A 20,947-nucleotide genomic window follows, 5' to 3' on the forward strand; every position below is an offset into this window, starting at 1 on the left:
CTCATCATAGGAAACAGGGCTGATCCCGACCCCAGGGGAACAGAGCCTTCTCCAGCCGCCGTGGAGATGAACCAGCGCGAACTGGAAAAGAACAATCAGAAAATCCCCAGGTGTAGGAGAATATACCTCTTCCGTTCAGGGAGCATGTTATGGGCTGGAATGAGCTTTTACATGGTTTTTACGAATGCCATACAATAGCGCTACTGCAACTTGAGTTCATTCACTCACTCAGCAAACATGAACTGAATGTCTCCTCTGCATTGGGCCCTATCCTGGGTCTTGGGGCTTCAGAGACAAATAAGACACAGTCCCTGCCTTTGTGAAGTGCGCAGCCTGGAGAGAGAAACAGCACCGGTTGCAATGTAGTGGGATAATTGCTGTGATAAAGGAGCATCCACTCATTCAGCTGATGTTATCAAATGCCTGGGTACCCTCCTGGGAACGGTGATGCAGCCCCTGTCCCATGGCGCTTCCAGTCCAGCCAGGAAGACATCCCGTGGATCATCATGGTGGGGAAGACAGCTAGCTGGGGAGACCAGACTGTTGAGGGAGCTTGGCCTTGGGTTCTCAACTGAAAAATGAGGGAATGTCTCACCTCAGGACCCTCTCAGTTTGGTAGGCTCTCTACCCACTGGGGGAGCCAAGAGGAAGGGGCAGAGGGTCCCCACTTTGCAGGTGACACGGATGAAACAACCGTAAGGGTTAGACTGTCCCCAAGTGCTGGAGGGGGCTAGACTACCCTCCCTGGCCCCTCTGGGTCTTGGCCAAACAGGGACAGTTTTAGTGGAGGGAGAAGTGTGGCAGGCTGTGCACGGCAGCACAGGGGTGAGCCAGAGTTAGCGCTTGGCTGTTTGCAGTTCAGTCAAGCACACGTTTGCTAGGCTCCTGCTGTCTACCGGGTACCACACTCCTTTCTAAGAGGATATTGAGACCGATGAACGTGACCCCGTCTGTCTCCCTCAGGAAGCTCACATTTATTTGGAAGAAATTGTCATCCAAACAACCAAATCTAATGGAGATAGAATGAAACAGATGCCTTTATTTCAGCCATGATGTGGGACACAGCATAATCCCAGATAAATAAGTCAGAGTGGAGGGAAAAAAAATGTTAGTGTCTCGCTGAGAGGTGGTTTTTGGCTGATGTGACTCAGGGGCTTGGAGAAGGGATTAGCAGAGGTTAATGTGAGTAACAGGCCTGGAGGAGACAGAGAACACAGACTACAGCTCCCTCCTTTACTCCCCTGCACGTTACAGACCGGGAACCTGGGGCCCAGAGAGGGGATGTGACGTCATATACGTGGAAGTCACACAGAAAGTCATTAACACAGCTGGACTAGGACCCCAGAGTCTTGGGCCATATTCTGTGTGGTCTTAGGGACCACCTCCTCCTGGTGCTTTATCCTCCTCCTAGACATGTAGTGCGAGTACTTACCTGAATTTAAATAGGCTACAGCGGTACCACAGAGCAGACCAGAGGATGACAATGGTAACTCGTATGTCATTTTACCGTTTGCAAAGCAGCTGTGTACCCATCCAGCAACACTGGGAGGTGTATGGTATTCTCATCCCCTTCTTATGATGCGGAAGCTGGGACTTAGTAAGGGGAAGTATTTTGCCCAGGTCACACAGCGGGCGAGTGACAGAAACTGCATAGTCTGTGAGGTCTGGCCACATGAGAGCTTTTCAGCGTGCCCAGACTTCGGACTCACGGCTCTATCGTAACCCTGACCGCGGCTCTTCAAGTTATCTGAGAACTTCTGGTTTCTCTTCTTTCCCAATTTGCTAGGCTGAAAGCAATCCTTTACAAATTAAACTGGAATTTCAAGCTTCGTTAAGCATGTTGTTGCAGTGTTTTTAAACTGAGACCAAAAAAAAAAAAGTTACACAATATGCCTGTGTTGGGTTTAGCATCATTGGTTTGTTTCTGTTTTCACTTGTGGTCATTGTCTACATTTTTAAAGCAGGGAATAGATCCTGGATATGGCTTAGTTACTCCCAGTCTCCTAATCCTCTGTCAGGGCTGCCCAGTCAACCTAGCCTGCCTCCAGATTCACCCCGAGCCCTGGTTGCTGAGGGGGAGCCGCCAGGCAGCAGAGGCCCGGCCTCAACACAAAATGCGAATTCCTCTGTGTGGCCCATTTGACGAAGAAGGTGTTCCCTTTGCATGTAGTGCCCTTTAGGAAGCCCTCTGTGAAGTGCTGTCACGTGCACCTTCTCATGCGTTGCACACTGACCCACTGATGGGGGCATTCATGCCCATTTCAGAGATGGAGCAACTGTGGCCCGAAGATGCTGTGTGACTGTAAAATGAGAAGAGTAAGGCCTACCTTGCAGGGCTGCTATGAGGATTACAGATGACGTATCTAAAGCCCCTGAGAAGCAGCATACCGCAGTGATTAGAAGTACAGGATCTGTACCGAGATTGTCTGGATTCAAATCCTTGCTCCCCCGTTTGCTGGCTCCATGACCTTCAGCGAGTTATTCAATTTCTCTTAAGCCTCAGTTCATCACCTGCAAATGTCAGTTCTCTTTCTCCCGCTCCTTTCCACCTGTAATCACAGAAACATGATGTTTATTATAAAATAAATATATATTCATATACAAATGATTATTTTTAAAACTTGGAATTATGTTCTCTATATAATTTTATCCTCTACTTTTTGTACTTATGATTATACTGTTTCTCCATATAATGTATTTTGACCTTTTTCATGTCTTAGTTAAATTTTGTATTCCAAGCTATTGCACGCTTATTGCTAGAAGGAAAAAAATTCAAATGTACATAAAGGAAGACAACAGCCATCGTTTAGAGAGCATCTCTAAGGGGCAGGCCCTGCACTGGACACTCTGTGTCCATAACCTCCAGCCCCTCACAGCACACTTGCAGGGCAGATGTTTACAGGCAGGGAAACCGAGGCTCACTGAGCCGACGTGATTTTCCCAAAGTCATCCAGTGGATCAGTGGGAAAGCTAGGATGAGGATGGAACCTGTGTTTAAAAGGAAGAAGCCAAGAGAAAAAGCCCCCTGGAATTGAAGCAACCAGACCCCTTTTGATAAAGGATCTTTAAGCAGCTTCAAGGTGTGTTAATCTCTTTAGGCACTGTTGGTCCCATTAAAAAAAACAATCATGGATTGCAATTCAGATAACTGATAGATGCAACCTGGAAGGAGAAATTTCAGTAAAACCAAGAACAGAGCTCTCTGTCCTCCCTTCTCCTCCCCATCTCCCATTGTTGGCATGGAGAGTTCACATAAAGCCAAAGAATTTGGCCGCACTTCAGACTGTCTCTAAACCACATTTCTTGTGATAAGAGACAAGAGCGAAATTGACCTTTAAATATCCTGGGTTCCGAGGAGGAGATAAAGATTTTGCAAGCCTTTTCAAAGAAGGCACAGAATTTATTCTAGCAAATGACAAAAACTTCTCCCAGATGTGTACAGACAGGGAGGCACATTCCACCCACCACCCCCCGGGGCCTCCCCAGATGCTGTGCTCACAGCCGGCTGCAAAACACTTCTGTGGCCAGACCGCAGGCAACTGTGAGATGAGGCCAGCTGATGGGCTGTCGAGCCCACGGAGGAGTTAGCCTGCCGAGAGCTGGATGGGCTTGTTAGATACTGTCCATGGGACCATCAGGTTAAGGAACCATGCAAACAACTCTGATGCAAAGAGTTTGCTAGTCCGCAAATTTCCCAAACCTGCCCCCAGCTCTGCTCTCCTATTGGCTTATTCTTGTCCTCCTTCTAGTCTCAGTTTAAACATTCCATCTTCCAGGAAATATTCCAGCCCTCAGCCCACGTTGGGTTCCCACCTTTGGACTTCCACAGCCCCCTCTGCTTCCTTCTTTCCCAGCACACGGTCATCTCTATCTGACCCACCATACCAAGTCCTCTGGAGACATGACTATTTTCTTCTTGTCTATCCAGTGCCTAGCGCAGGGCCTGCCAGCCATGTGGCAGACACTGAAGGAACAGAGCAGACCTGTCCCCTGTGCCTCCTTTCTAAGGAGAGGAACGAGCTCTTCCCGTGGTGGCGGTGGGGTTTCATCATGCCTCACAGCCCTCGATGAGCCCCATCCAACTGATGGAGCTGTTTGATTTGGGATCCTCACGTAATTCATTCATTTTTTCATTCATTCAGCAGATATGCTCACTGTGCACAAGGCAATGTGCTATGCATTTAGGATAGGAAATAAGCCATTTTCTGCCTTCTGTGGATGGGGGACAGGGCTGGGGGATCCAGGATGTCCAAAGCACTAATAGGGAAAGAGATGTAGACTGTGGACTAGTGCCTGGTTTGGAAGAAAGAGAAGAGACCAGAGTCCCAACTCTGCTACTTCACTAGCAGTATGACGTTGGGTAAATCACCTAACCTGACCCCAGTGTCTTCTTTTGTAAAGATGAGAAGGCCAGCTGAGTCACCACCTACAATAGAACTCTCGTGCCCGCCTGTCACTTCCTGTGAAAGTTCCAGCAGGCCAGCCACCAGGGGAGATGGTCACCCAAAGTCCCACCACTCCCTGGCATCTGTTAAGGTCACAACACGAATAGGAAGCCACCACTAGTCAGCACCGCAATTGATGGCAGAGGACTTCATTCATTCCTGTGCCATAGCGACCGTCTGCAGAGGGTGAAGGACTCCAAGACTTCTTTCGTTGAATTACGGATCTACTCTTCACGACCCAGGAAACTTTCAGCAATCCTGAGAGGTTGCCAGAGCTTATTATCCTGGTTTGACGTGAATACATTGCATCTCAGACATAGGAAGGGATGTGCCCAAGGTCTCACGGCTAGAGAGTGACAGACTCAGGGATGGAACCCTGCCTTCAGGCTTCTAGCCTGGCTTTTTTTTCTCCACTTGCCGCTCTCCAAGGTCAGTTGACACCCACCAGCAGGGTGGGTGCTGAGGAGGGAGGCAACAGGAAACGGTGTGGCCCTCATTCTCAAGTTGGTAGCATAGGACGTATGTGGAAATGTTAGCAGAAGCCAGCGCTCCACGCACCGTGCGGCATCTCAGCACCGGAGGGCTTCATGTTCAAGGGTCACAAGCACAAGAACTGCTCTGCAGTATTCATTTAGTGCCCCGGAGACCTGGCCCCTTTTTTCTTTTTTTTTCTCTTCTTCTTCCCTTCCTTCCTTTTTCTTCGTCTTTCTTTTTAATCTCTGTTCTGCCTTTTTTCTGGCTGTTTCGTTCTCCCACCCCCCTACGGCACCAGAGGCCACTGCCTGCCGGGCGTGGCATTGCTGCCCCTCCTACCCTCCGGGAGCCTGACACTTTCATCTGCCCCTCTTCACTTTCACCATGTAAGGAGAGAGAGGAGGCCTTCAGAAGTTCAAGGAGAAAGGAAATCTCGGGGTGGGGGGGAGGGGAATGTAATTTCCCAAAAGCTTGAGTTTAGGGTATAGGAGGATTTTATTGAAATTTCGAAGGAAATAAAGGAAAAATCCTCCCTATTTTCCTGACGGGTTTTTGGGTTTTGTTTTTGCTCCTGTGATAACAAGGGTCTCCCAATGGGAACAGTAAATACAGGAAACATGAACATTTTGTAAGTCAACCAGTGTGTGTGTAATATACAATTAAGTGAGATAAGAAGTGCTTGGAAAATCTAAATGTCTCCAAACTAGCCAGACCCAGAGAATCTCGAAAACCATATATTGATGTATTTCTAATCTGATTTCTCATCTACCCCCAAATTTACTTTTCTGTCCTCAGAACATACTTTTTCCTCTTACTACAACTTTTCTAAAACTTGTCATCTATGCCTAAGAAACTGAAACCGTGGAAGGGTCTCTGTTACCGTAGAGCAGCCATATGCCCTGCTGCAGGCTGCCTTAATGCTGCATTTGAAAATAACAGAGAGGGGTTTGCACAGAAGCTGGTCTCATAAACTGAGACTTTGATAAGAATTTTGTGGGCCCTACTCATTTTTAAAATATGTATCTCATTTAAATATGATGGTTTCTATTAGTGGAGGTTTAGCCCACATTTACGACTCAGCAGATATTTGCCAAATGAATGATAGGGGAGCGTCAACATAGGGAGGTGTAGACGGGCAGCAGCTCTTCTCCAAGAGCTCATTGTGTGGGGAGCGAGACAGAGAAAATTCGAGTTACAATACGGGGACATGAGTGCAGTGGTGGAGGTCACCCAGGCCACTGAAAGACCACAGAAGGGTAGCATTTCAGCAACACTCGTATATTCACGTTTCCCACTCAAGAAATCATTCCTAAAAGTCTCTTCAGGATCAGAGAACCTTTTTTTTTTTTTTTTTTTTTTTGCGGTATGCGGGCCTCTCACCGCTCCCGCCGCGGAGCACAGGCTCCAGACGCGCAGGCGGAGCGGCATGTGGGATCTTCCCAAACCGGGGCACGAACCCATGACCTCTGCATCGGCAGGCGGACTCTCAACCACTGCGCCACCAGGGAAGCCCCAGAGAACCTTTTATTTTTCAGAAAGAACTGAGTTCAAATTCTGAGTCACCTTCGTCACTGACTGTGTGACCTTGACCAAGTTACTTTACCACTTGGAACCTCTGGTTCATTCTCTCTGAAGCGGGAGTGATGGTGGCGACAGTGGCTGCTTCGTAGGGTTGGGAAGATTCAATGACACATTCCTTGAAAACATTCCTTGTAAAGCGTTTAGCACAATGCCTGGCACTCAGTAGGTGGCAGCCGTGATTATCATCATCATCATTTAATACAAAAATTAATAATACTAGCAATCATTCCTGTCTATCCTTCCAACCAGGACCAGAGAACAGGAAGCAGTTCTTCCAAGGTGCCACAGAGCCGAGTGTTTATAAAGAGGTAAAAGACTGGTTTCCAGGGACCGCTTCGGTGGTAAACAAGAGCAGGCAAGAGCTAATAAAACTTCAAATTAGCCATGACTTTTCGCAGCCCTTCAATTGTGCTCGCTGATTTAATGGTCAGCGTCCCTGCTCGCCGCCGGGATTGAATAATGGAGCATTTCTGCAGAGTTATGGATGCAGCAGCTGAATCTGTCATGCTAACATCAATAGCAGAATGCAAATAACCCTCAGCTTGGGCTGTAATTATGTGCTTAAGCAATGTCTGACAGGGGCAGCCCGAGAATGTGTGATGGAGCCCGCCGACTGCAGGAGAAAACAGGTGCTTGGCGAGGCAGTTAGCTGGTATATCTGGAAGCTGGGACAGGAGCCACAAGGTAGGACCCAGGACAGAGCTGGAGTGGAGCTCTAATCCCTTTCCTCCACATCTCAGGATGCAGCCCTACACTTTGGTGAGCCGTGTTCTAGGGTCAGGGTCGGGAAGGGAACTACCTTTATTAAGTACTTACTACGTGTCAGGTTCTCTGCTAGATTGGGGGACACACACTATGTTTTTCACTTATGTAAAAAAATACTTAAGTAACAGTCTTAGAATCCACTTGTGGAACTTCCCTGGCAGTCCAGTGGTTAAGACTTCACGCTTCCACTGCAGGGGGCGCAGTTTCGATCCCTGGTTGGGAAACTGAGATCACACGTGCCCCGCAGTGTGGCCAAAAAAAAAAAAAAAAAAGAATCCACTTGTAAGAGATGTGGGAAACTGAGGCCAGAGAGTTTAAGTAACCTGCCCAAGGTCACACAGTAGTAAGTTTCAGAGCCAGGATTTCGCCTCAGACAGTCCTGCTCTGGAGCCCATACTCTTTACCACTGTGCTGCCCTCAAGGAGGGCATAGCGTAAAAGGTCTTGGATACCATGCAGAAGTTGGGAGAGAAAGACAAGGGATTTGGGGCCCTAATTTATTAGAAAAAAACTGGGCTTCGGGGAGGTCGGGTAGCTTGCCTGAGGCCACAACATCCCAAGGCCAGAAAGGAGGCTTAGGAGTGCTGCCTGTGTGGGTAGGGCACCCGGTCTAACCAATGCATATGCAGTATTCCGGTGGGCAGCATCTGCGTTGTAAACCCACGGAGACAGAAGTGAGGGAGTATGTCCGTGTTGAGGAGATGGGGCCTCAGAGCGATGAAGCACAGGAACTCACCCAGAGTCATTCTTAGGCGCAGTTCTGGGGCTTGAGCTACAATCTCTGAGCCTCACCACCCTCCCACCGTACCACACTGTTTAATTGAATTGAGTGAAGATAATGGTCTTCTGCCTTTTATGGACTGTCCTTTGGTTTCGTCCCCTTGATTCATTTGTCAATTCATTCATTCAATTTTCTTTCATTTATTTATGTAACAGTCATGTTTTAAACACCTGTAGTAAGTGCTGGGGATACAACAGAGATGACCAGAGCAGGATCCATGCCCCCAGGGTGGTGAGGACGTTTGCCCAAAGTCACACAGCTGGTAAGCAGGAGAGGCAGAATTCCAGCCTACAGAGGAACACATGTGCTTCGACTGTTCTCTCCCTACAGAGCACACAGACTGGCGTTTTTCCCTGTCCCCCGCTTTGGGCAGTATCCTCTAATCCCTGGGTTTGTCATCTATTTTAAGCTATTCTATGGGGTGCCTGTAAAAGTTCTTTGGGATAATGAGACCAAAAAGTTGTGGCCTGGTGGAATTTCTTTTTTGCACTTTGGGAAGCTGGGAGCTGTAATGTAATTTTCAGCCCTAAAGAAATCCACCCATGTGGTAGAGAGAATTCTCTGCTAATGGCAGCTTGGCGGGTGATCTGAAACCATCCCCTCTCACCCAGAAGGCAGAGCTGGGTGTCCACACATTTGCATCGAGGCCGGGAGAGATGCTGGGCGTTTCACCGCCTCCACCAGCACTGCCTCTTGCTCACCCCCGAAGCCCGTCAGTCGCCAGGTCTCACCTCTTGAGAGTCTCTCCAAACCGTCCTCTTCTCTCAGTCTCCACTGTCACTGCTCTAGTCTCAGGAACCATTATTTTCCTCCTGTGTAATCTCAGCAACACTGCCTCCATGCAGCCCCCAGCTTCTGCCTTGGGCCCCCTTCATTCCCCTCGCCACGATACAGGGGACGCTCTTTCAGCAATGCAGTGACTTTCAGATAAAATCACCTCTTGCTTAACACCTTTCAGTAGCTCCCATTGTCCAGAGGGTGAAATGCGAACTCCCTAACCTGGTCCAGGAGGCCCAGCTGTTTGCTCCTGCCAACCTCACAGCCTGATTTTTTGCTGTTCCCCTCACCTTCTGAGCCCAGCATTTGAATTTATCAACTCAAATGTTCAGTGTGTCGTTCTCTCACCTCTGGGCCTTCATATATATAATTCCTCCTCCCTCTCTGAAAAAAAACAAAAAACAGAAAAACACGTCTCGCTGCCCACTGACTTGTCTGTCTCTCCTGCTAGGCTAGTAGGCGGCCCCCCGATCTCACACCTGGATCTACTTGGTGCCCAGCGAAGCCCTTGGCTTCTGTCAGACACTTAATAAAGTCTTCCAATGAATGGAAAATAGAGAAGTGAATGAAGGAAGGCTCTGTGGACAAACGATGCTGATTGAACACAGCCATATAAACGTCACGCTCTGTCACCCCTGCAGATGGCTTGGTGGACTGCATGGACCCCGACTGCTGCCTCCAGCCTCTCTGTCACGGCAGCCCGCTGTGCCTGGGCTCCCCCGACCCTCTGGACATCATCCAGGAGACACAGGCCCCTGTGTCCCAGCAGAACCTGCGCTCCTTCTACGACCGGATCAAGTTCCTCGTGGGCAGGGACAGCACACACATCATCCCCGGGGAGAACCCCTTTGATGGAGGGTGAGTCCAGCTCTGGCCGTGGTTCTCTGAAGGGGGCGTGGCTCACCTCCAGGGCCACGTGTGGGTGGATGGGAGTGGGAGGGGGCCAGGAGGGTGGGCGTTGAAGGCTCCTGATGGAGTGGCAGGGGAGGCAGGGAAGCAGCCTCAGGTACCCATGTTTAGAAAACTGCTATCCAGGGCGTTTGGAATTTTTACGAGTGAAGTTTTTTTGTCCTCATTGGGTGATAGATGGAGAGAGTGGGAAATCAAAGGTCCAAGGGGAATCTTGGATCAATACCCACTCTGCAGTCAGCGCTTACTGATTCTGTGGTCTCCAGATGGGCTGAAAGCTTTGACACTATCATCCCTCAGAGCTGATGTCCGGGAGATTTTGTTAGGCTGGGGTGGGGTGCATCTGCTGGCACTCCAGGCCATACGCCCATGCGTTCTCTCACAAGCGTTCAGTGGTGTCGTCTATTGGACAGGTTTTTACTGAGGTCTACTCTGTGCCAGGTCCTGTGCTGGAAGCACAGAGATGAGTGGAGCACAGTCCCTGCCCATTGGTCACTCACAGCCCACTAAGGGGACAAAAAATTGTTCCATTGTGATAGACCAGAAATATGCCCCCAGGGTACTCTGGAAGCATAGAGAAGGTGCTCCTGGGTGGGGGAAGGCCGAGACTTAAGAACTGAGTCTTAAAGATGAGAAATAGCTCAGCAAGGGAGAGAGAGTGTGCCAGGGTGGGGAAACTGCTTGTGCAAAGACCCAGGGGCATAAAAGTGTACAGGAGCCAGCAAAAGGCAGCTGTCTGTTCTCTGCTCCCCAGATCAGGGTCTGTGAACTTGGGAAACGTATCCAAGAAGGAGGGATTTATGATAACTTATTTTGAATGTCTTCCAATGTAGTGATACCTCATGCACACAGAGCTTTCTTTAAAAGTCAGCCCAGTTCAGTTCAGCACAGACTGTGTGCCTTCTATGTTCCTGACTTCTCTGCCAAGAGAGTTCCTGCCCTGAGGGGACGATGTGGTAGGGATGAGGGAAGGGAAGAATGAATGACATCCCCAGTTCTATTTAAAGAGGGAAATCAGCAGGGATTCATCCTCTGCTGGGTCTGAGGGATGCTGGAGAGAGGAGTCTCTCACTCAGATGCTTGGCGAGGGCAAGGAACGGACTCACCTCAGTAGAACACCCAAGAATAAATGTCTGTTTGTAGTTCAGAAGCAAACCTGAAGCTCACACAGAGGTTAGGGCTGGGGTTTTTGATATGTGAGCCATCAACAAACAAGCAGTAGATGAAACCATGAGCACACAGAAGTTGGATCCAGGAAAATGTGTAAGGGGGCCGAGTGGGGACCTAAGAAGGACTCCTGGGGAGTCTCCCTAGAAGGCAGTATTATGATCCCCAGAGAGTAACTGGGAATCCAAGGAGAAGGCTCGCTCCTGGGACATGATGGAGCTGGGACTCCAGGGCCCATGCTTTCCACTGCCCCAGCCCTTCCTCACAAGGAGCAATGACAAGAGGGGAAAAGTGAAGTCGGGGGAGTTCTCTGAGCCCAGCAAGAGTGTGTCAAAGCGTTTGAACTTTAACGTTTTTAGGGATGAAGGTACTTTATAGTCCCTTCAGCTTACCCCGAGAATACTGAGGACCTCAGAGGTTACATGATCTTCCCCAATTCACAGGCTAGTCAAGTGGCAGAGCCAGGAGCAGAAACAGAGTGAGGAAAAACCTATTCGTTTATCTTGGCCAGAAATACCGCTTTCGTCTCTGGGTAGGGAGCTTCTGCTCTTTCCTTCAATTGTGTGATTTTATGTGTATGCTTGTGGGCCTTCCCATGGTGTGAGTTCTTTTAGTCAACTGGAGATAGAAATATTACTCCGACCAAGGGGACTATTACTTGCTCACCCTTTCTTCACTGGACCTGTTAGGGAATCTGATTAGGGCTATGGCTGGTTGGCTGCCAGTGGCTGTTCTGTTTTGGGGTGCCCTTACCATGCCATCCTAATAAGTACCAACAGGGACCGTGATCCCTGAGTGTCCTCAGGTCACTCACCAAGCCTGCTGCTTATGTGCCAGGAATCACGCGGCCCCCGCCCAAGGATTTCAGTATCCTTTCTCCCAGTCTGACATGCCTTAAGGAGCCTGTCAAGTGGGGAACTTGAGAAACCTGTACTGGGAGAAATGGACCGCTCAGCAGAGAGAAAAGAGTATAGGCCTTGGAGTCCAGCCAACTTGTGTTTCAGATCCTGCCTCTGCCACTGATGGATATGTGGCTCTGGACAAGGGCTTAATATAGTGAATATGTAAATGTCTGTTAACCCTCTAAACTGAGTCTGCCAGGACAGGACTGCCTCTCACTCATTTTAGCATTTAGTAGTCGCTCCAGATAAATATGCATATATCGATATATACCTTGAACATTGAAGAGTTGGAAGGAAAGAAGGAGAGAGGGGAGCGATGGGGAGGGACAGTGGGGCACAGGATGGATGGATACATTATCTATTTTACTTAATTTTCTACTGAGGATTCAGAGTCCAGAGAGGTTAAATTATCTGTTAAAATCACATTACAGATTAGTAGAAGAAGCAGGTGTAGAAGTCAGCTCCCAGATGATTGTTTTTATTTTTTGTTTGTTTGTTTTTGGGTTTTTTTGCGTTACACGGGCCTCTCACTGTCGTGGCCTCTCCCGTTGCGGAGCACAGGCTCCGGACGCGCAGGCTCAGTGGCCATGGCTAAACGCCCCAGCCGCTCCGTGGCATGTGGGATCTTCCCAGACCGGGGCACGAACCCGTGTCCCCTGCATTGGCAGGCAGACTCTCAACCACTGCGCCACCAGGGAAGCCCCCAGATGATTGTTTATATATCTGTCACCTTCAGTTAAATAACATGCTTTGAAAGTAGAGACCATTCATCTCTCCAAACCTATATTACTTAGGGCAGGGCCCGGAATAGAGTATTTGCTCTAAAACGAATGGATAACAGAAGCTTCCAAATGTTACTGTTAAAATTCCTTTTACCTGTTATTCTCCTGAATCATTATGCCCCTGCTCCTCACTGATCTAGATTCAGAAGAAGCAGCTATCATTCACTACTAAGTATCCCCAAACAGATTTTTATGTAAAACAAGCCCAAGTGACTGGAAACCCACAAACACAAGACAGCAGATGCTTTTCTTGTTAGACTGCCTGCTTGGATTCTATCGTCATGCTCTGAACCCGTAATACAGGGCTTATTTGCATCTTTGGGATAAAGTGAAATCAGTTGCCAGGTTTGGGTTGTTGCTTTCTTTCCTCTCGTATGAAGGAATGTGGTATCATAAAAAGCGCCCGGAGTGTGAATCTTGGCTTTACCTCCTACTAGCTCAGTGTGGCCCCAGGGAAATGATTGAACCTTTGTGTACCTGCCTCCAAAGATAAACTGGCAATAATAGTAATCGTTTCATGAAAGCCATTGAAAAGATTCACTGAGATAAAGCACCTAGCACAGGGCGTGGTACATTCGTGATAAGTAAATGGTGGCTTTTATGGCAGCAGCATGGTCTGGTGAAAATAGCCAAGACCTGGATGTGAAGTCTGTTGCATCCACTTTATAGCTATGTGAAAATTCCTTAACTTCTCTGAGCCTCAATTTCCTCATCGTAAGAGCAGGGTAGTAATGTCTATTGTGCAGGGTTGTCGTGAGAATTAAATGAAAAAACAAAAAGTACATGAAGTCTCAGACTAGTACTGGCCACACAAAAAATGTTTGCTAATTATGTGACGATGGTGGTGATGATGATGAACGTGAGAATGGAGGTGATGATGTTAGAAAGAGCTTCCAGCTCTAATTCCTTGATTGGAAGTGAAACTTGAGAGGAAAGTCCAGCTGCCACCTAGAGAGGAACGAGGTTTGGATTGCTGAATCCTTATTTGAGGAAGGGAAACGGCAGCATTCTGTGAGGCAGCTGTCAGCCGGGATTCCTGTTAGGGAGGAGTCCAGTGGCCCTTCTCCAGAGAGCAGGGTTCCTGATGGGCAGGCCAACCTGACTCTGTGCCTGTGTTTAACAATAACAAGCCTGTGGGACAGAAAAACCCCGTATTTTCCTGCACCCCGTAGGCTGCACCACAATTTGTATAGTGTGAACGGGAGTCCATTTAACAGGCTCTTCCAAGAAGCAGGCTGTCACCCAGAGACCCAACGGCGTTTCTGAGCCCAGCAAGGAGCCCCCGGGGTGCAGCTCCTTTACTCTGCAGTTTCCCAGCTGTGTGACTGACTCAGGGAGACCCAAGTATGAGGCATGCTGGGACCAACCATGAGAGGGAGAGGAATTCAGTGCCAGTTGGAACTGACCGGAGCACCCTTCTGTGGGGAAAGCAAGCCAGCCAGTCCTCAGCGCCCAGGGCTCTCCCCAGAATACTTTTCCTCAGAGGCCTGACCATGGCAGGGATGAGGAAGCAGAGGTTCTCCAGATGCATACATGACACCAGCAGTTATATGGGGGCTTCCTCATGCTTCTGTGCAGCACCTCAGCTGGTGTCAGAGGCACTAGAGCAGGGGTAGCCCTCAGGGAAGGATGGGCAACGGAACCCCAGGATGTGAGGGCCCCAGCCAAGCAGAGTGGGCTCTTGGCTGGGCTGGGCTGGACTTCTTGGAGGAAAGCCCAGAGCTTGACTCAGAACTAAAGTAGAAGTACTGCCAGATGGACTTAGAGTGAGGAAGACCTCCCTCAGGGACCCTGTCTGGTTCGTCTGTGTCCCCAGAGCCCAGCACAATGCCTGGCCCAGAGCAGGTGTTTAATACAGGTTTAATGAATGCAGTAGCTCTCTCTGACCCTCTGCCACTGCTGTGCTCAGCTCCACATAAAGTGACAGAGATATGAATGACTTCAGCTGATCTCAAGTAGGTCTAAAGTAGGAGGGAAAAAACAGGCAGGGGAACCACCATCACCAGATCAGGTGGCTTGAATACCATCTTTCCACCCTGGCCTGAGTGCCTGGAGCCATTCTGCCTAGTGGAAGGCACCTGTCCCTCCCCTGGATTCATGGGGAGAATACAACGCAGGGTGCCCTCTACGGAGACTTGTGTGGGAGGGGAGGAACCATTCAGGTCTGCAGGTGGAAGAAGAAGGATCCCCAGCTGGATTGTCCATACTAGGAGGACAGATAACAGGACCCAGACTGTGGAACCTGGGATTAGACAGCTGGGAAAGTGAGGGCAGTGTGAGACAATTCCTCCTCTAAGACCACTCAAGGCAGCTGTTTCCCCGTTACACAACTTTGGTTGTATCTCTTGGTAAGGACTGACTGGGTCGAAAGAGCTGGACACAGGGCAGACAGATCAGTTCAGTGAATACTTGTGGATTGCCACTGCTAGACAGGGTAGCAGATTATAGGAAGAGGAAGAACCACCTCCAAGTTACTTACTACCAGTTCAGAACATGTTTGAGGACACTGTACTGGTGAGAGGAAGGATGTGATGTTGTCAAGTCTCTCTGGGCTCCTCGAATCCTAATAGGTTATCAGCTCACTCAGGCAAGTGGTTGGATGTGGGCAGGTTGCTACCAAAGTCAGCCACAGGGCACACTGAACCCAAAAAGAAAAGACTTCAGGAGTCAGGGGGACTTTAGAAAAAGGAGGGATGGACCAGAGTATTCGTCTCAAAGGAGGCAGAGTATCGTATCGTATAGAGAGGGTCAGATCCTATGGAGAGGAGAGAATGGGCAGGTGCAGAGAGGGACAGAACTGCCACACTCCATTTGGTAAATATTAACAGCACCTACCCTGCACTAGGCCTGCAAGAAGATGTGCATCTGACCCCATTACACTGGGGCCTCCTTGTGCGTCCCATGCCTCGTTGGTCATTCAATCCCTAGTGCCTAGCAGAGGGATTGGCACAGACTAAACCACAATGAATGGTGGATGAATCAGTGCGTCAGCCAATCAGCTACTGCTGAGTGCTTGAACAGAGTAGAGAGAGAGTGCTTTGAGAGCTCAAAGGCGGGGCCATCACTCCCACTGCAAATCCAGGTCCCTGAGCTCCACAGCACAGGGGCTGTACCTGGCCCATCTTTGTTTCTCCAGCACCCGGCAGAGGGCCTGGCTCAGAACAGGCCGCAGTGAATGTTTGGTTTTGAGAATGAATGAGCAAACAAACAAATGAACTAATGAAATAAGACTTCTGGCAGGAGATGGCCTTTGGCCTGAAACAAAGATTTCAGTGAGGAGGGTTAGCCACTGAAACATTATTTATCCCATTTCAGGTCACAACAACCTGTTAGCACATCATGAAGTCAATGTAGTAGTGGGTCGAAACTATTTTTTTAAGAAGTAAACTTAAATGGAATAGTGTACAGTGGAATAGAAAATATCAGTGCAGCACTCTAAAAGGATATGTCTTTCATGACGCGTGCGTGTGTGGTGTGTACCCTTGAATAGGGTATGTTGCTTATCGTGGGTTTCAGTTGAACAGGATTTAAAAATTCATTCTAGACTGAGGAACCAGCATGACTTTCCATGATAATCAAAGAACCAAGAGAATTTTAATGTGGCCGGAGCATAATTACGGTGACAGTATTTTCCAAACCAAAAGTCAAGAGACATGCTCTAATGTTTGAAACCAGGAGGGTCTCAGGGAATCTAGTATGATATGATCCTGGTGTGCAGAGGGGCCATGGAGGAAAAAGAAGAACAGAGGGGGCTCTGAGACCAGAATGGTAGTTTGGGGAAGAAACAGAAAAATCTGCCCCTCGCCTGTGCACTGACCAGATTAGGGCATGTCACCTCAGTCAGGACTTAAAACTGCCACTAACAGAAGTGAAATAACCTTGATACCATGTCAGCCTTTAGAATTTCTCTCAGACCCTTTATAAAGCCACAATGTTTCCGAGAATTTTGGAAGTAGGAGGTTACAAGAGGAAAAATATAATGGAAAAGAGGGGGGAAAGATCATGTATGCAATATAATTTTTCGTCAGCCCACTGCAGATCTAAAGCCATGTGCAAGTGTCGGTGACAGAGCAGTTCCAGAAATGCATTTGCCTGCCACTCTACCCTCCTCGGCCCGCCCCAGGCCTTAAGACAGCCCTCATATAGCCCTCCGAGAGTCTGAGCAATAGAGGTCATCTAATGGAGTTCATATAAACACCAGCTTCCTGACAGCTGGCCTCTGAGCGAATTTATTATTGAATTATACTCCTGCGTTTTCAGAACAAGCTGAACTGACAGGCTACCCCATCAGTTTAAAAAAGGGGGCCAGGAAGAAAGACAATGATAAATTACCCTGATGGAAGATGGAAGAAGGTAAAGAACCTGCTTCCTCCAAAATGTCAACCATTATATATTATTCATGTTGGTTTAAAAAAAAAAAATCCCTCCCCGCATTGAAATGAATGTTTATGATGATAAAGCAACTAGGTGATTTAATTCAGGATGCGGGCAGCAGCTTCTCACATCATCCTGATGAGCAGCTAACAAGTCCTCCTCTGCCACTTGATCATCCCTTTATTGATTCCAAAACCGAATTACGATCTGTTTGCTTTGTAGCCTGAGCTTCTTCCTAGCTGTCCATCACAGGAAGCATTAGCAGACGATGCAGCGCGGAAGCAGGAACCACTCGGGGTTTAGAGGGAGAGGCCCTGCATTCAAGTTCTTGGGCAAGTGAGAGCAAGCGACCTTGGGTGAGCGAGGCTCAGTTTCCTCATCTGGAATGAGGGGTTACTCATTCTCACCCTGCAGGTTATTTGGAAGATTAAATGAGATAAAATACTCGGGAAGCCCAATGGCTGGCGCAGAGCACACGTTCAGTAATAACACCGAATATTTACCAAGGATGTTCTATGTGTCAGGCATTATTTGAAATGCTTTGTAAGTTTCATAATTAGTAACACCTTTACATCTCCCCTGAAACCATATAACATAGGGAATTCATGCCCCTTCTTTTACAGATAGGAAACTGAGGCACAGAGAAGTTGAGTAACCTGGCCCAGGACAGACGGCTTGTAAGTGGCAGAGCCAGCATTTGAAGCCAAGCTGATTGGTCCTAGAGCCCATGTGCTGAGTCTCTGTTCTTCTCTGCTAGGTCTTTTATGTTCCCACCTCCACATCTTCAGCTTGGAAATCTGTACAACATGGTGCTGCTACAACTCTACAACCCCAGCTGGCCCTGACTTTCTTTCTAATACTGTACAACACAGTATAAAGCTAACATGCAGCAGGTCTTAGTGCTCCAGAGCATGGCCTCAGAGGCAGGTAGCGAGGCTTGAATTTGAGCCCTACCCCTTGCCAGCTGTATGACCTGGGATAAGTCCCTTAATCATTCTGTTCCTCACTTTCCTCATCTGTCATATAAGGATAATAATTGGTACCTCGTGGGGATGTCTGAGGATTGAAGGAGATATAAAACACTTATGTGTCAGAGTAGTAAGCACTGGATGAATGTTAGTGGCTGTTATCACTTACAGCAAGAGTTAGTGTTCGCATTGGCAAGGGCATTTGTATTCGTATAGGTTTTAGTGTCACCGTAGGAACTGGGAGAGAAATGAGAATCTTAGCCCGAAGCATTAATTTAGTTCTATAACTGATGCAAGTGCCCTGGCACTGTGGCAGGCAGGGGTGAACAGACCTTTGAGATGGGCAGTCCTTTGTGGTTGAAGAGGAGACTTTGAGGCCAGATAAAAAACTCTTGGCTCAGTGTTGCAGTAGCAGGGCCTGAGTCCTGGCGAGCCTGGAGTCCTAAGTGAGGCTCTCAAGTAGTAATTCCAGTGTCTGTAAGTCAAGGACTTTCTGCATTTCCATCCAACACTGATAAACTTCAAGCAATGAGAAGTTAAAATATAGGAGGGCCACGCATCGCATCACTAATATTGTTCTCTATGGAGAATATAGGGTCAGGACGTACCAAACACCTCTGCAATGAGTCTAACCAGCACCCCAGTCCAATCCTGGAGGCGTCAAGAGCTGGCTCTAAGCGAGCTCCACGGTGCGGGGCTGTGGGGAGGCGATGCTACCTCTGGGCAGTATTCTAGCCGGGGAGAGACCTGCCCACCCGCCCTCCCCTGCCTCCACCTCCTCCCACCACAGGGGGGCCCTGTGGCTCTACCCTGTGGGTCTAGCCTGCAGGCCTCTAGGACTAACCCCAACCTGAGGAGGAGGGCTTAGAGCAACCCCAGCAGCTCAGCCTCCAGTCCTCCTACCATTCCTCTGCCTGACCCTTTATGTGCCAGCTCTGGCAATGGGTTTCTGTCCTGTCCCAGAATCCCAAACTCGCCTGCTATCCGTAAGTCCCTGATATGAGCGGCCTGTTAGCCCTGCCCCCCGAGGATGCAAGTCTTGCCTCCCCTTACCTGGCTCCCACCGCTGCCATGTCTGGGTCTGGAGATCCACCCGTGCTCTGCTTAGGAACCTGGGCATCGTTACCTGGTGACACACAGGACATCCACATCCAGCTGCCCCTGGGAGCTCCCTCACCTTGCCTGTCCCCTGTCAGTCCTCCTCCCCTGCCCCTGGAAGGACTGTTTCCCTTGAATGCCACCTGTCTGTTGCTCTACACCTCAGGTCCGGCCTGCCAAGCTGGATTTGCACGGCTCTTTTCTGTCTCTGCCCCGCACTAGCCCCACCCCAGGAAGTGGGTCTAATTGTGGTCCATCCTAGTCTCCCCTTTCTGAGTAAAGCAGCGAAGTCTCCCTTTTCCGGAAGAAGCAAGACCTGTCCTGTACCCTGACAGGAAGACAGGGCACACGGTCGTGAAATGAACTTGTCCACTGAGACACTGTGTGCAGTCACGTTTTAGCAGAGCGGCTTCAAGTTTTTCTAGCAACACAAGCCATCTGCTGAGGAGTCCTCTTAGAGGCCGTCCTCTGGCTGCATAGCCCAGAGAACAGCCTATATAGACATGTACTCACATTCCCCGGCCCCAGGCACACGGTCAGTGTTTCCGAGCCGTGTCCCCCGACCTGGCCAGCCCTGTCACCCAGGATCAGGAGGCTTTTGCTCCTCAAAAATGGTCTCCACTGGCTGGTCTCTCTCAGTCCTGTTTCTCCTTTGCCACAACCAGGACTCACTTCTCTGGACATACGGTGTCCTGAACAGTCGTGGGCTCTGTTCTTGTGTGCACCTTCGTTGGCCAGCAGGAAGTATTCCAGATGACTTCTGCAACAGCTGACTCAGCCCAAAGCATCAGCGTTCAGCAGCCAAGTTGCCCCCAGGCTTGAGTGAGCAGAGCAGGGGCCCAGGACCTCGTGCTCCCTGAGTGTCTGAAGTAGCTCAACAACCACAGAAAGTTAGGAGATCACAGGACCGTGGCTTCTGGGCTCTGCAGGAGGCAGGCCTAAGGGCCCAGAAGCCACTAGCAGTTACCAGGCCATCTTGTCATTGGATGCCCCCAGGTGGGGTGAGAGCATCATAGCAGACCTGTCGATGCCTCAGCCTCAGTGGGTGATGGAGGGGAAGCTCTGTCCATCTCTAGGGATCACGTATCTCACCTGTAAATTAGGGGCTTGGACTCAGGCACCCAAAGGACTCTTCTAGTTGAACATTAAATTCCTGTTAATCTGAAGAAGTCTGTGGATTTCTTCTTTCCGCTCCCCAGATATACACAAAACAGTCCAAGAGCAAAGCTTGTTCTGTCGTGAACTGGAGTACTTCCCTGTGACATTCATTCCACACACCCAGCAAGTGATCTGGAAGCCTCTGGTGGAGTCTAAGCTGAGCCGAATTCCAAATGGAAGAACAGAGTCAGGGTACTTGGGCAGGGCCTGGTGCTTGATGCTAACTGTGGGGATGCTTGCATGTCGTACTGGAATGACCTTGTAGGCAGCTCCCCTTTTTACCCCATGCTAGCTTTACTTCCAGATACAAGGAATTTTTTTTTTAAGTCAAAGTATATTCATTCTAAAAGGTGAGTTCCTCATGCATAGGGATTCTGTCTCATTTATTGTTAGTAATTTAACTACTTAGAATACAGTGGAGGGCACTTCCCTGGCGGTCCAGTGGTTAAGACTCCACGCTCCCAATGCAGGGGGCACAGGTTCGATCCCAGGTCAGGGAACTAAGATTCCCCCATGCCGCATGGAGCAGCCAAAACAACAAAAACAACAACGACAACAAAATAAGTAAATAAACAAATATTTTTTTAAAAAGAATACAATGGAAAATAAAACAGAAACTACTGGCACCGTTGTCCTGTAATTTCCATAAGTAAGAAAATGGATGAATAAATATCTTCCCTGCCACCCAGCACCGTGTATAGCACATAGTAGGTGCTCAGTTAAAGTTCCAATAACTGAACCCTATTCTCATTTACCTGGCCTTCATC

General features: G+C 48.9%; 1 protein-coding gene across 1 annotated transcript in view; it reads left to right on the plus strand.

Moving 5' to 3' along the window:
* Positions 1-20,947, plus strand: part of TENM4 (teneurin transmembrane protein 4) — a 388,830-nt gene that overhangs the window by 280,482 nt on the left and 87,401 nt on the right. The window contains exon 15 of the mRNA XM_082659462.1: positions 9,464-9,680. Coding sequence (XP_082515588.1) covers positions 9,464-9,680 — 217 coding nt within the window. The remainder of the gene's footprint in view (positions 1-9,463; positions 9,681-20,947) is intronic.

Source organism: Grampus griseus, assembly GCF_964374135.1.
Source record: "Grampus griseus genome assembly, chromosome: 8".
Classification (NCBI taxonomy): Eukaryota; Metazoa; Chordata; class Mammalia; order Artiodactyla; family Delphinidae; genus Grampus; species Grampus griseus.